The sequence below is a fragment of the Diabrotica virgifera genome, chromosome 2 (assembly GCF_917563875.1).
Source record: "Diabrotica virgifera virgifera chromosome 2, PGI_DIABVI_V3a".
Taxonomy (NCBI): Eukaryota; Metazoa; Arthropoda; class Insecta; order Coleoptera; family Chrysomelidae; genus Diabrotica; species Diabrotica virgifera.
Window position 1 is genome coordinate 248,489,552 of NC_065444.1, and position 17,435 is coordinate 248,506,986.

General features: G+C 34.0%; 1 protein-coding gene across 2 annotated transcripts in view; it reads left to right on the forward strand.

Moving 5' to 3' along the window:
- LOC114327306 (ER lumen protein-retaining receptor) overlaps positions 1-17,435 on the forward strand; it is a 45,461-nt gene that overhangs the window by 1,110 nt on the left and 26,916 nt on the right. The window contains exon 2 of one of the 2 annotated variants that reach the window (XM_028275887.2): positions 13,989-14,245. The exons of the other annotated variant lie outside the window; for it this stretch is intronic. Coding sequence (XP_028131688.1) covers positions 13,989-14,245 — 257 coding nt within the window. The remainder of the gene's footprint in view (positions 1-13,988; positions 14,246-17,435) is intronic. 2 annotated transcript variants of the gene reach the window in all.

Here is a 17,435-nt window from a genome sequence, read left to right on the forward strand (position 1 = left end):
AGGAGCCAAGACACAAACGGCACAACGGCAGGTGTAATAAAGTGTAAACCACAGATCACCTACCTCCTCAGAGAGTTAAGTGATCTGTGTGTGGTGCAGTGTTCCCAGATGACTTTTTTGAGGATCAGGAGGTGTCGCCACGAACGATCAGGAGATTTCAGGAGACTCGCTCGCCTCAAAAATTGGTAGAATTCTGTAGTTTCAGTCTTTACGTTTATAGATAGGCAACTAGATGTCGCCACGAAAAATCAGTAGAATCAGTTGTTGTACAATAGGGCTTTTCATTCACAGTCATTTGTTTCGAGCTTCTGTCATGTGTCACATAATATTAATATATCTACGTCATACGTTATTGATATATACCAATGATACAAACCAAAGACGTATGGCGTAGATATATTAATATTATGTGACACATGACAGAAGCTCGAAACAAATGACAGTCGATGAAAAGCCCTATACACAGAAAATAGCTGATTAAGTACCATCTGTTGACTTTTGGGGGAAATGCAACTCTATAAAATCTGTAAGGGACGGCTGTGGCAACGCTAGATGGCGGCTAAAGCATAAAAATAAAAAAAAATAAAATAGGATAAAATTCTGAAAAATTCAAACTCCATACAAAACCGTTCTTGAATCGTTACGCGCATGCGCAATGGCGAATAATGCTGCGCAGTAACACATTTTTCGTTACTGCGCATCCTCGTAATCATTCAAGAACGGTTTTGTATCGAGTTGGAACAAAACCAGATGATTTTCAGAATTTCATCACTTCATCAGGAGGTTTAAGGACGCCATCAGTAGATCAGTAGGCGAGTGTCGCCATCAGTAGGTCTCCTGAAATTTCAGGAGGTCTGAGAACACTGGTGTGGTGTAAACTAAAAACAGAGTGCGAGATAACTAAAAAGACAGTTCACACAACCAACACAATAACCAAAAAAGTCACTAGAAAAATCACCAAATACATAATACATCTCCCTTATTGGTTGGTATCTGTATAAAGTGAAGAAAATAGATTGTGTAATAAATGTACTAGAAATGGGTGGATAATTTACAAAATGTACTTTCGTACTCACTCGCTAAAAATGTACTAGAAATAGTACAATTGTACTAGAACGGCAGCACTGGTATAGGTATGCTATCCAGTGGTGTAGGGCTACAACACTTTTGGTAATAGTGGTGAAATAGATCATTTTTTAGTTTGACGCAGTGGCGGATCTACGAGGGGTTTAGGGGAATTTCCCCCTCTGCCAACAAGGTCCAAAATTAAAGAAAAAAATTGTTGACATATAAAAATATATTAAATGACATGAAACTTAATGTATTGACAGACAAATTCAACCCCTCTAGTTAGGACAATTATTACTGTATATCTTATGTTGGCGGAGGGGCAAAGCACAATTAACATTTTATTTTCTTTAATTTTGCGTTATATTTTTTTCTGATGTAATATAAAAACACTCGAAAGAAAATTGGGGCCCGCCTGCATTCATATTATGTGTGTAGAAATATATTTATCCCCTCCCACCCAAGACAGCCTAAATATTAATATTTTTTCTTTTTCATATTTCTTATTGCTTTGATTTTTTGATTTCATGCGACTTAGTAGAAATTATTTATGCAGAAAATGTAGCAAATAGGCAGTGTTTGTTTGTTTATTTATAGACACAGTACACAAACAGTGTAACCATAGACAAAGAATTACATTGACGGTGTTAAAAAGTACCTATAGAAAAAATATAAAAAAGTTCTCAAATAGTCCATTGAAATGTTACACTTCGGGTTGCATTTCTTAGAGGAGTCAATTTTATTTTTTTAATGTGTAGGGGGTTCAGTAGAAGCTTGAGTTCAAGTTTTTGGGGTCGCCACCCTTGTCCCCCGGCCGCCATCTTGGAAAAAGAGGTGCAAAGGGCTTTCGCGCTGTATCTCCTAAACTAGCAACCCTACAGAACATTTAATTACATGTAAAATGTAGCAAATTTAAGTTTTTACAATTTTATATCTATTTCTATTACTTTTTAACGTCAAGTAACCAACAAAAAAGTTATAAACAAAAATAAGAGAAAATTTTGTAGTAAGTTTCTTTTGGAGGTTATAACTTTTTTCCGTTCATTTCACAATAAAATAACATCATAGCGATTTTATAGAGGATTTTCAAAGAATAATTTCCACTATAAAGTTGTTTCATTTTATTTATTTATCTAGGTTTTACACCGCTCCAAACTTGACCAGATTCTCGAATTCTTATAGGAATACAATAAAATCAAAACCTTAGGTTTACTTTTCTATCTATATATTGATTTATTATGATTAAGCCATTTTTGACCCTTTTCCCGGCCACCTATGAGGTGGAGTCTGGAGGCGCGTTTTTTGTGTGGTATCCCCAAGAGGCCTAATTCACGGACAATTTCTAGACAAAATAACATTATTTATTATTATATGTTGAAAAAGATCTATTGTAGTTATTATTTTTTCATTTTTTTCTATGGTCCAGGCTGCGAGTCAAGATCTGAATGAGTATCCGAGATGAATTTTTGTGGTATAATGAGAGTTAGAGTTGGCGTCATTGTCGGTAATTCACTTCCAATTCATTTTCTTCAATAATTAATTAATGTCGATATGTCCACGATGTTGCTGCAACTTTCACCACCACAATGGAGGCACACTGCTGAACATTTGAGGTCTGCTTTTTGGCAACCACATGCACTTCCAGTTTCCATTGCATCTGCAAAAGATGAATTTAATAAGCTCTGGGGTACTGGAGGCTTGAAACTTTGGATTGGTATCCAAAATTTTCCATGCTTTTTCCAGCCCCAATCTTCTGGATCACAATGTTTACTGAGCCATCACTTAATCTGATGATACAGTCGGAGTCTGTGGATACGGGCCTCATCTTGTGTTGGAGGAAGTGAGAAGGGATTAAATGCATTTTTGTCACTGTTTTAGCGAATCGTTTGTATTTCAGGAATTCCTGAGAATCGTCTTTATTTCCGCCATATAAAGAGACGAAAAACGTTCGCCGACAACAATGAGTAAAGATGGGTCGACTTTCCCACTGACAAATAATTTTCCCTAGAGGTTTCTTACAAATAAAATAACCACCACTCATGACCACCACTTACAAAAAACACAAAATGCTTATCTAATCGCAAAAATATAAATTTTACTCACAAGACGCTCAATAGTATTATCTATAAAACTCAAAATATTGTTCACAATTTTTAATACGACTGCACGTGGCCAAATAGGTAGCACAACTGTAACAATAAGTTAAGTATTAATTCTGATATTGACTGTATAATCTTAAGTGAAACATGGGAAATAATTGATATAAATGTATTTAATGTTCCGGGATATGATGTCATATATAGTGAGAGCCATTACAATCAAAACGATGGTGTTGTTATATACATAAAACATCTTTAAAGTACAAATTTGAAATACTTCCTTTTTATAATAATATAAATTTGTTGCAAATTCAGATAAAATAGAAAATCGTCAATTAATTAAAGTGACTGCTTTGTACAGATCACCCAGTACTAACTTAAATGATTTTAATCACAGTTTGTATGAGTTTCTAGAAAAGACTGAGACTGATTCAGATGAGTATGCTGTATTTGTGGGAGATATAAACATTGACTTGTTGCAACCTGATGATAACTACACTGCCGAGTACTTAAATATTTTAAGTGAGTTTGGCTATATCTCAACAATAAATGAACCTACTAGGGTTCAGGCCAGCAGCAAGTCATGTTTAGATCATATTTTTTTGAAAACAGAAGTTAACAATTTGGACTACGTTTTGCCACTAGTCTTGAAATCTTCAGTTACTGATCATTATATAACAATTCTACAATTAGTAACTGGTGGAAGCATACAAAAAAACGCTCGAAAATTCAGAAATGTTATTAATGCAACAAAGTTAACTTATACATTTCAAAATACTAAATGGGATTCAATATATTCTTTACAGGACACAGAAGTTGCGACGAATACATTTATAAGAATCTTGAAACATAACCTGGAAGCGTGTAGTGAGAAAAAACAGCTAAGAAGGAAACGTGATAAAATCGCTCCTTGGATAACAAGCGCACTGCTAATTTCTGTAAATAAAAAAAATAAAATGTATACTGAACTTCATAACGACCCAAATAACATTATTCTAAAAAACAGATACAAAATATACAGAAATAAATTAACTTCGCTAATACAAAAAGCAAAATTTCGATATTACCAACAGCAAATTGAGAGCAACGAAGGCAACTGTCAAAGTCTATGGAAAGTGGTACAACAAATTACCAAGACGAAAAAACGAGATGAAGGAATTGACAGTATAAAGCAAGCAAACACAAACAAATTATTAAGCGAAAAGTTGGATATTACTAATGGATTCAATAAACATTTTAGTGAAATCGGTAAAAAACTAGCAACTAAAATACATCAAGATCATGAATACATTTCTAACAGACATACTGTCTCTAATTCTTTTGTATTTGCACCGATTGCAAGTGATGAAATAAAAAATATAATATTCGGATTAAAAAATGGTAAAGCAGTCGGTATTGACAATATAAAAGCAGAAACAATTAAAAGTATTTCTGATTATATCACTGAACCTTTGACATACATACTGAATAAATGTGTGGACAGTTCTATTTATCCTTCAGCTTTTAAGCATGCTATTGTGACTCCAGTATATAAAAAAGGAAACTCGACTGATATGAATAACTATTGACCTATATCTCTCATTACCCACATTTCAAAAATATTTGAAAATGTAATCAAAACTAGATTAGTATCTTACCTAGGAAAGTACAAAATACTTTCAGAAAAACAATTTGGTTTTAGGGAAAATACATCCACACAAGATGCCATTCTTTCACTAACCTCAAAAATAAATAAATCTCTGAATGAAAGTAAGCCGTGTTTGTGCATATTTATAGATCTATCAAAAGCTTTTGACACAGTTAGTCATCATTTACTTTTGCAATCTATGGAAGATATTGGTATACGAAATAAATCACTAAAACTGTTTGATAGTTATCTAACTAACAGACAACAAACTGTAAAAATAAGCGATGTAGAGAGTAGTCCACGTATTATTGATTATGGAGTACCACAAGGTTCAATACTTGGACCTATCCTGTTTAACATATATATAAATGGTTTATTTTCATTGGAATCTACTGGAAGCATTATCGGCTTTGCAGATGACACCGTAATATTCTACAATGCTACCAATTGGTAAGAACTAAAACATACAGCTGAAATTGACTTTCTAAAAATTAAAAAATGGTTGGACTATAAATTATTAACAGTCAACCTAAGTAAAACCAATTATCTACCACTTATGTATTACACAATCAATGTCCATTGCACCTGAAAAGAAAATGAAATATTTAGGGATTATTATAGACCCCCACATGAAATGGGATCTACATATAAAGTATTTAATAAATAAATTAAGAGTAATACTGTACAAATTTAGAAAACTAAAACAACTGGTACCTACCAATCACTTGAAAACTTTATATTTTGCATTGGTTGAAACTCATCTGCGATATGGAATTTTAGTATGGGGTTCAACTTTTAAAACACATATCACCTCCCTAGAAATTATGCAAAGAAAATTTCTTAAATTAATCTTGTCCAGAAGTACAGTGCATGCATCTGATAGTCTATATACTGAAATGAAAATTTTGGATGTAAGGCAGTTATACTATCTGTGTTCTGGCATCAAGTTTTATTCAAATAAAAGTTTAGATGCACTACCAACACACCAATATAATACTCGTCAAAGAGACCATTTTATTGTTCCTCTTATGAATAAAACTAGTACACAAAAATCGTATATTTACATGGCTCCCAAACTATAATACTATTCCGGACTATATTAGGTACATTGTTAATTTACATAGTTTTAAACACCAATTGAAAATATTTCTTTTGAATACAGACAGATCAATTATACACAACTACTTTGATATATTATAATGATCCATTGGTAGATTGAATTGTTAGATTTAAATGTTTTTGTTACTTTTTATTATATTATTAGACATTAAAAATGAATAACCATTTTCAATTTCGTTGCAAAACGAAAACACAGCCGAACCATATTCTAGTCCAATCAGAGAGTGCTGCAAGCACCCCTACCGGTTTCGAAACTTATTAGTCTCTCATCAGGAGGCACATATGCTGCTCTCCCTGATCCAACCAAAACAAACCCCAGCGTGCAGTCCCGGATTGCAACGAACGAAATGGCATAGATGCCCTAGCGGCAACTGCTAGCAAAAAGACTAAGTTTTCACTCTAATGGCACATAAAACAACATAATGCTATTCTACATCCCACCAGATTGAAAACAATGGGAACCTTCTCTGGTTACACCTCCGAGGCTTCTACAATTTGCAAGGCATATGGATGCTGAGACTAAGGAAGATGAGGGAATTCTACAATTTACAATTCATGTCCCATCTGCTCAGCGCGGTAAAGTTCCAACGAGAATGGTTCCCTTCATACTCCACACAGAGTAAATGTAAATCAAAAATGAATAACCAATTTCAATTTCGTTGCAAAACGAAAACACAGCCGAACCATATTCTAGTCCAATCAGAGAGTGCTGCAAGCACCCCTACCGGTTTCGAAACTTATTAGTCTCTCATTAGGAGGCACATATGCTGCTCTCCCTGATCCAACCAAAACAAACCGCAGCGTGCAGTCCCGGATTGCAACGAACGAAATGGCATAGATGCCCTAGCGGCAACTGCTAGCAAAAAGACTAAGTTTTCACTCTAATGGCACATAAAACAACATAATGCTATTCTACATCCCACCAGATTGAAAACAATGGGAACCTTCTCAGGTTACACCTCCGAGGCTTCTACAATTTGCAAGCCATACGGATGCTGAGACTAAGGAAGATGAGGGAATTCTACAAATGGTTATTCATTTCTGATTTACATTTACTCTGTGTGGAGTATGAAGGGAACCATTCTCGTTGGAACTTTACCGCGCTGAGCAGATGGGACGTGAATTGTAAATTGTAGAATTCTCTCATCTTCCTTAGTCTCAGCATCCGTATGGCTTGCAAATTGTAGAAGCCTCGGAGGTGTAACCAGAGAAGGTTCCCATTGTTTTCAATCTGGTGGGATGTAGAATAGCATTATGTTGTTTTATGTGCCATTAGAGTGAAAACTTAGTCTCTTTCTATTAGACATTAATATTTTTAACTTAAATTGATTTTTATAAATTTTATATTGTACATATTGTTGAATTTATATTTCCCTCGAATTGAATAATCTATATCATTTTAATTTCAAATTTTTATACATAGTTTTATAGATTATAAATTATACCTATTTATATTATTATGTAACCGAAACAAGTGTGTAGACACTTATCGGTATATGTACTACTTTACTCAAATATTTTATTTATATATGTTGTATACAAAGCTGTAAATTTTTTTTTGAATAAAGTTCATTCATTCATTCAGTAGAGGGGAACCGACTGCTGTGCCACCTAGGATAAATTATAATAATAAAAGTAATAGCAGGCAGATATTCAGTCCGGTACGGAAGAAGAATGACGTAACTGCAAATTTTGAAAATTCCTGTTTATTGCGTGATTTACTTCTAAAATACTGTGTACAGATGATACAAAAACGGCCGAACTGTAAAAATGTGCTGAACCACTATAGGGTAGTTGCGTCGTTACTGAAATATGCGCTATGTTAGATTTTGTTTCAGATGCATAATGACGCAACTGTACATAGGGTTAAAAATCTTCTTCTTCTTCAAATGCAAATCCACTAATGGATGTTGGCGATCACATTTTCCATTAACTCTCTGTTTCTTGCAATGTGTATCAGAGATTGTATGTTGTTAATCCCTGTCCATTGCCTTATGTTTCGGAGCCAGGACATTTTCTTGCGTCCTATTCCCCTCCTGCTTTCAATTTTACCCTGGATTATAAGTTGAAGGAACTGGTATTTTTTGTTTCGCATGATGTGACCCAAATACGCCGTTTTTCTTTTCTTGATGTTTTCGAAAAGCTGACGTTCTTGGTTGATTCTTTTAAGAACATCCACATTTGTGACTTTCGCTTTCCATGGTATCTTTAGGATACGGCGATAAAGCCACATTTCGAAGGCTTCTAATCTGTTTATATCCCTCGTTTTGAGTGTCCAGCCCTCTATGCCATATAGCAGCACCGACCACACGTAGCATTTAGTAAACCTTAGTCTCAATGTAAGGTCGAACTCTGAGCAGGTCAGTACCTTCCTGAATTTTACGAAAGCTTGTCGAGCTTGCTCAATGCGACATTTTACTTCCCTGTCCGATGCCCAGTCTTCAAAAAGCCACGTTCCTAGGTATTTGAATTTGCTCACTCTCTCAATGGACTTAGTATTCAGTGTTATGGTGGACTTTTCAAATGCATCCAAGTTTCTGGGGATGATCATGAATTTGGTCTTTTTAGTATTAATCTCTAGTCCCATTCGCTTACTGTATTCTCCGATTATAGTGACAAGTTGTTGAAGATCTGCTATGTTGTCGCAAATTAAGACAGCATCGTCAGCATATCGTATGTTGTTGATCAATACTCCATTCACTTTGATTCCCATCTCTGCATCTTCCAAAGACTCCTGAAATATGGCTTCCGAATAAATGTTAAATAAAAGAGGGGAAAGCACACATCCCTGCCGAACACCCCTTCTTATATGTATGGATTTGGATATAGAATTGTCTATTTTTAATTGTGCTGCCTGATACCAGTACAAGTTTTCAATGCATCTTATGTCTTTTTGGTCTATATCAAGCTTCTTGAGGATCTGCATTAACTTGTGATGTTGGACACGATCAAACGCTTTCTCGTAGTCTAAAAAGCACAGGAATACGTCCTTCCTCTGATCGTAACAATTTTGGACCAACACCTGTGTTGCTACTATTGCTTCTCTTGTTCCCAAACCTTGCCTAAACCCAAACTGAGAATCACTGATGTCCCATTCACATTTTTTGTATAATCTTTGATGTAGTATTTTTAAGAATATTTTTAAAGTGTGACTCATTAGGCTAATGAGTCTGTGATCCTCACATCTTTTTGCATTGACTTTTTTGGGTAGGGGAATAAATGTAGAGAGCAACCACTGCTGAGGATAGCAACCAGTTTCATAAATAAAATTAAATATTTTATGTAGTGCTGAAATTCCCCTTTCATCTAGTAGTTTGAGTATTTCTGAAGGGATTTCATCAGGTCCAGGTGCCTTATTGTTTTTTGAATATAATATTGCCTTTTCTATTTCCTCTTTAGTGATTGAAGGGCCAGTCAGCTGGTCGTCTGTATAAACTTCACTCATGGGTCTTTCGTCATGAAAGAGCTCCTGGATATAGTTTTCCCATATATGAATTTTCTCTTTTTCGCCTAGCACTACCTGGTTATCCTGATTAACTATAATAGGTGGTCTTCGTTTTCTATATATTCCAGCAGTCTCCTTAAGCTTTTTATGTAAATTCCGATCGTCGTGTTGTCGTTGTAAATGTTCTAGATCGATACATTGTTGCTTAAGCTATTCATTTTTTGCTATTCTTATCTTTGCTGTTATTTGCCTGTTAATGTTTTTATACATATTGCTGCCATCTGGGTCATTCTTGTGTCGTCGTCGTTCATCCATTAGTAATAGTATTTCTTCTGTCATCCCTTTTTGCTTCTTGTTCTTTGGTTTGTACCCCAAGTTGCTTTTCATGATGTCTGTTACAGCACTTGTAATTGTATTCCATGTTGGTGTTAGATCTTCGGTAATGTTTGTCGTCAATATTTGAATTTGTGTGTTTATTTCATTACTTATTTCTGCTTGTATCATTGGATCTTTCAGTTTATCCAATGCGATCTGTTGTTGAGTTTCAGGCTTGTTTTTGCATGAAAGAGCGATCTTTATGACGGCCACTAATAGTACATGGTCAGAAGGCACATCTGCTTCAGGATATGTGCAAGCTCTTTTGACAGTTGTGCTGAATCTGCCGTTGATGAGAATGAAGTCTATCTGATTTCTTATTATGTTCTGAGCTCTATCGGCTAAAGGGTTAAAAATGGGGCGATTAAATTAAGATAATAAAATTCGAACCAATATCGATGAAAATAAAAGCCATCGTTGTCAAAAAACTAACGTCATACCGATGCTCCTGGACGATTACTCTTCATTTAATTCCTATTTTAAATATTTAAAAATCGTTGTTTTACTCTTTTGAAGAATTTTGCATTTTGCGGTTGCGTCATTCTTCTTCTGGACCGGCGAATTTGTCCTCTAACAACTTCTTGGGCCTTTTCTATATATGCTTAGGGTTTTAAGCTTTATAGTGGGGAGAAAGGTCAAAAATAGATTATTAATAGCATAGGAATGTTAAAATCGTAATAAATTGTATAAATAAAAAAATATATAGATAGAAAAGTAAGCCTAACGTTTTGTTTTTATTGTATCCCCGTGAGCATTCGAGAATCTGGTCAAGTTTGGAGCGCTGTAAAACCTAGATAAATAAATATAATTAAACAACTTTATAGTGGAAGTTGTTCGTTGAAAAACCCTCCACTAAATTTCTATAATGTTATTTTATTGTAAAATGATCTGAAAAAATTTATAACCTCCTAAAGGAAACTTGTTAAAAAATTTTTACTTATTTTTGTTGATATCTTTTTTGTTGGTCACTTGACGAAAAAACTAATAGAAACAAAATTATAGAAAATTTAATTCTCTACATTTTATGTTTTATGAGAATTTCTGTACGGTTGGTAGTTTACGAGATATAGCGCGAAACCCCTTTGCACCCCTTTTCCAAGAAGGCGGCCGGGGGACAAGGGTGGCGACCCCAAAAACTTGAACTCAAGCTTCTACTGATCCCCCCTACACATTAATAAATAAAATTGACAAATGCAAGCTATGGCCTAAAAAATGTAACCATTTTAATGGACTAAAAATAATTATGACAATTTCGTTTTTAATGTGGTAAAGTCAGTGTTAACTTGGTAACTGCTCAAAATCCTGAAGAAAATTCTCTATACTAATATCTATGATAATAATTCATAACTAGGGTACTGACTTGGAAGTTAATCAGTACAGTAGGAAAATTGAATTTTGAGTTTAATATCCTCGTTGAAAAATTAAACGAGTGAGTTGGTGAAGTTCCTGAATAAGAGGTATACCTACCTACTTCCCAATTTCCATCAAGATATTTGAGAAAACCTTAATCTTAAGCTTATTACAAAGGTACAAAGCTTACAAAGCCATTTTTATCCTGGAAGTTATTCAGTACAGTAAAAAAATAGCATTTTGATTTAAATATTCTCGTTGAAAAATTAATAGAGTGAGTTGGTAAAGTTTCTGAATAGGAGTTATACATACTTCCAATCAAGATATTTGAGAAAACCTTAATTTTAAGCTTGTTGCAAGCTTACAAAGTTTACAAAGTCATTTGTGTTTGAATGGTGTGGTTAAGTTTCCGGCACAGGTAGAAAGTAATCTATTGTACTTTTAATGATTATACCTACCTGCTATTCAGTACCTTTACTCCATAAATTTAACGATACTACTCAAATACAAATGACTTTGTAATAGAATTAAGATACGGTTTGATCAAATAATTTATATTTCCAGATTATATTCCATCAATTATCAGTAATAAACAAAAACAACCATTTGACAACAAAAACTTATTTCTAATAACAAGAATTAGTTATCTTTGTTGATTTTTATACCGGCTTAATTACATTTTTATAATTTCTATACAGGACCGCATTTAGATCTAATGACTAGGTACTTAGTTCAAAGCTTATTTTATATGGATATTTAATATTAATTACACTAAAAAACGTCCTTATCAGTTACCATTACGCTTAATTTTACATCCAGAAAGCAAGCTATTGTATTTAGTTCATTAGAAAATGTAAAATTGTACTATTACGATTACCTTGTAGTTCTTGAATCAGGTGCATCTTCAAAAGATATAATGTTCTCCTCACGTGTAATACATCCATATATTATGGTAAGACTGTGGACAATTTGATGTAAATTTGAGGTTCGAATTGTTTTCTAATGCCCTGTGTCCGTTTCTTCTCGATCGACGATGATAAATAAATGTTTGAAGTGTGGAGTAAAAAATATGGTTTTATTGACAGCTACTGATAATTATACTATAGTTGTTGATTAGACAACTTTCTATAATAGACTGCGCTCAAAAGAGCTCAAATCCCCAATTTATAATTTCACAAATAATGTATAGATCAGCACAGAGGCCAATGCCTCTATCCTAATAACGAACTTTGAATTATGAGCTTACAATACAATTTAACCGTGAACGTTAGAAAGTTCAATTAGAAAATATATTATTTGGCAATTTATTAAGTTTACAGTTTGCAGGTCGAATGGACTCTAATTATTAAAATATTACTCGATATGTTTCACAATGTTTCACTGAAATACACTCATAGAAATTATACACGGTGAAACTATAAAAGTTTAGGAAGTTAAAAATAATGTGAAATTACAAATTAAAGGATTAATTTGTGATTGAACAACTGTTATTGACATGTCTAAAGAATAATTAGCTAAAATAATACAAAGACAAAGAAGAATTGCTAGTACCTAAACGACTAATATTATCTAATGTATGCCCAACAATTCCACATAATATTATAGAAACACAACATACTCTAGGTGTTAAACTTATGTCTCCCATGTCGTTCCTTAGAATTGGCACATCTCGTCACGAATATATTTCACTTTTAGTCGACTTAATTCTTCAGATATCCCTCTTAATTTGTTTTGACAAAACAAACTATAGAATTTTTATGCCTTTAGAGCAACATTCCTATATTTCTAAAAATTATGACCATGTATAGTCTCAAACTATCCTCAAAAGAATCATAGCTCCAGTTCAATAATAAATAAGAGAGATATTTATGTAACGTATGATCTAAAAGTTTTGGCACAATATATTTATCGAATTTTTTTGTTAATGAAGAAATTTATTAAAACACTAACTAGATATTTTAAATTACAACTCAATGCTTAACTAAACTTACTACTTAACTAAACTTATTACCTATTTAATTATCAAATTATGTGGAGTGGCCCATTCTTTTCTACTAGACGCAAATTTCTTCGAATGCCTTTTATAAGGTCCTGGGCGGAATTCAGATCAATTACTCTTAGTTGTTGGTAAATTCGCCGTCTTAATTTTTCTTCATCTTTGAATTCCCAGCCTCCATGATAAACTTTCCTAGAGAGTAAAGCCCAAATATCCTCTATTGGGCGAGCCTGCGTCAAGTTTGGAGGATTATCGTTTTTGGAAACAAAAGGTAAAGAAGTTGTGTTTAAGAGTATTTAGGGCACTTTCGATATTTAAGACCGATCCTCTTCAATTTCAACGATATCGTACTCTTAGAAGATCTGTATTGACGAGCCAATCTTCTAGTTTCCATTCCAACCTGGTTTTTTCTTCTTCTCACTAATCTCTCTGACTTCTTTGCAGTAAATGCACGTGGTTGTCCACATTTTGGTAGATTTAGCCATGGTGTTTCCAGCTCATACTCCGTTATTGTTCTATAAATGGTTCTGCGTAAGTTGTTTTCATTCTGAAATATTCTACAGATTTCAGCTTCGTATACCCGCCCAGCCACCTTTTGGATCCTTTTTTTATTTCTAATTTCTACTACATCTTAAAGCCAAAACTTCAAATTAAATAAATCTTAACTGATAGTAGACAATTTAAACAAGCCTTTGTTTCCAAAGGCAACTTGATATTATTTGGTTTTTGTTAAAAATAAGCCAATGAATTTTGTGCCAAAATTTTTAGGACATACGTTAGTACCGTATCAACATATAAATATTTATTAGTGACGTATAAATATAGGCCAATATTTTTTTGCCTTATGTATTATTTTAGTAGTCTTTTAATTAATCAGATTATTTTACTATTTCATACGTTACTTTTTAGGTGTATCTGCCAAGACGCAGCTTCTCTACACTGCAGTATTTATTACCAGATATCTTGACTTAGTTTCGTATTTCGTATCATATTACAACACTATAATGAAAGTGTTCTTCATACTTGTCTCAGCAATCACGTTTTTACTTGCGTTCAAAATGGAGAGCACATACGAAAAGAAATATGACAGCTTTTGGTCTGAAGTCCTTATTGCCGGGGCACTGATTTTTGCAGTGTTCTTTTCTCACAGTTTAGATGCTGTTGAAGTAAGTTTTATATTTAATTTAAACACTATAATTAAATATGTCACTTGTTTTTTTCAAAAAAAAAATGCAACATATCTCCATCACACCATATAAAATGCAATCTTCTTCTTCATGTACCATGTGCTTTCAGAACGTTAGTTACCATCATAGCTCTCTTAATTTTATTCGCTGGCACACTAAATAGCATGATTGTATCAACACCATACCAATCTCGCAAGTCTTCTATAGTACCATATTTCGAAAACATCAAGGCGATTTAGATCGATTTTATTCACAGCATAATTACTCGACACCATAAAGTAAGACCGACAACACGTAGCAGCGAAATATGCGGATTCTCAATGCCAATCTAAGGCCTCTGTTACACAATACCTTGGACATCCTTCTAAGGATTCCAGCAAGAATAGTAAGATTTTGAACATCTCTCACATCTCTCTGAACTTAATTTCTAATTCATCCTTTTTTTTTGTAATATGCGCTTTACAGCGTAGCTTTGAATCTAATGTAATATCCAAATATTTTAAGGTATTCGCATTTGGTTTCTATTTATGCTTAATGGAATATGTTGTTTTGTTAGTAAAATTGACATGAACAGAATTGTTTTCATTCAATTTGATACGCTATCGCCTGGTCCAGATGTAAATTTGTTCCTCATATTATTTTTTCGACTGCTAAAATGCATGTGTCGTCTTCAAATGTCGCAATTGTGTTAGGTTCTATTGATGAGATATCGCTGGTATTGAGTAGATATTACCTATTTATAAAGATTATGAAGATTAATAATAAAAAATCTGCAGGTAAAGACGGGATATTAAATGAACTGCTAAAATATTAAGAAACAGATATAATGGAACTAACAGCATTCATTACAAAATTATAGTGAACAGCCGTAGCGCAGCGCCATGATACTGGCCTCATAAGCCAGAGCGCACGGGTTCGAGCCCCGACACAGAAAATCCACTTTCATTTCTAAAAATGATACAAGCTTCACCGTGCGTCGGAGAGTACGTTATGCCGTTGGTCCCCCTGGGCTAGTGTACATCGACACTAGTTACTTTAAACAGGGTTGAAGTTGTAATTGGCGCCGGAATAATCCGAAAGGATCTCCCCGGCAAAAATGCCAGACGATATTATTTATTATATATACAAAATTATAAAGCACAATAAAATGCCGGAAGAATGGAGGCCCAGAGAATTAATTCTCGTTACAAAACAACGTACGCTTCAGAAACAAGATCCAATAGCTACAAGATAAAGGCTATTGGAAATAGTGTATGTAAGAATACTGAGAAGAATTACAAGAAACACGCTGAGAGACCTTTTGCAAAAGATGGAGTGACAACCTTTTATAGTGATATTAATCCGCCAATGGAAAAGCGGAGTTGCTTATAGCGAGAAAGAGAAAGAAGAAGAATGATTTAATTATATGGTGTGTCACATTTGGAATTTGAAGTTGCAGAATTTACAAAATCTACATCCGATATTGTAGAATTGCATCTGGTTAAAACAAGTGGCTTGTTTTATTTGGAATGATCCTTTTCGTGGAATCAGGATATTAAAATACCTTTTATTTGTTTTAAGGTATTCTGGACATTCAGTTAGTGCTTAGAGGCAGTAGTTATCATTCCGCAGATGTACATGATCTTCCAGAGTACAACAATCACCCGACACATGAAAGTGTATCTATTCTTTTGGGCTCTGTACAAAACAATGTACATTTGTAACTGGATCTACAGGTACAGAGTGTCTAACCAGTGCGACTCTATATCTTCGACAACTGGTGTTCTGGGTATTATGATATTCTTCCTTGCTGTGGTAATTTTGCCCTGGGATAAAATATCAATCCACAAATATGAGCAAAAGGATATAACAAAATGGAAAAATATATTCCTCATCAGTAGTGGTTTTGCATCACCTGGAGCTACTAAAACAGATGTTCCTTTGGTTACAGAAGACGTATACCAACCTGTAGTCGTATAGCCAGGGCCGTCCACAAGGATGGGCGAACCGGGCGGCATTTAGAACCAATTTGAAATTTACTTAAGTCTACCAAGTGAGGGAGGAGGGCGCGGTCGCCGATCTTGATCAGTGCGTCAAAATCCCTAGGGCCGGGCCTGCGTATAGGACGTTGTAGAATACTGAAGTTAAATACAAGCATATTTTTATCCCGTATTTTACGAAAACTTTTAATCTTTCTTATGTAATCTAAATAAATTATAGGATTATTATGCATATTTTTATAAACTAAAACAACCGAGTTAACCTCAGAATTTATGGATAACTTATGAAATCCAAGCATATAGGTAAAGGAATAAGCAAAATTGACTTATTAAGCTCTATACTCTTCAATTTAATGATGCATGAAGTAATCAAAAGCATCAACAAAATACGAAGGAGACGAAAGAAGTCCAAAAACTCTGTAATGCAGACGACGTAATATTAATATTATCCAAACATGAAGATAAGACTAGTCCATAGGAAAAAATTTAATCACAATGTGAACTCGACAAACCAAAATATCAGTAATTAATAAAGAATCAACCAGATGTAAATTAGAAATCGATGGCGTCGTAATTGAACAATTTCTCCTTCTTCTTTTTATGTAAAGATAACTGTTTTTCAATGTGGCTCTAGTTAAGTTGTCGTTCCATCGTTTTCGTGGTCTTCCCACTGATCGTCTTCTATTGGGGAACCGTCTCTTGCCGTCCTTACTACTCTATTTGTTGTCATTCGGCTTATACAATCGTTTAATTCTATCCTGTCAAATGCCTTTTTAAGGTCTCTTTAATTAGGGTATTCTAATGATTTCTCTTGCACTTGCCTCATTGTAAATATACATAGCTTCGGTGCATGTCCTTCCTGACCTAAAACCTTGTTCGTCTGTAAGTGCTATAATTTGAGTGAGTTTATTTATTATCACTTTGGTTGTTAATTTTAGTGTTGGTTTCAATTTGTTTCCGTTTTTGAAGAGTGGTATTAGGATGCTTGATCTTTATTCTTGTGATATGCTGTGTTATTCCATTATTTTTTGGATTAGTTTTAATGGTTGTTTAATAGTTTCTTAATCCTTCCTTCCTCTCCTCAATATTTATTTCTTCGTTTGTCGTCACTTCTGGTTTTGGTTTTGTGTCGTCACACAATTGTCGTCACCTTTAGCAAATAGTTATCGAAAGTAATCTATCCATAAAAA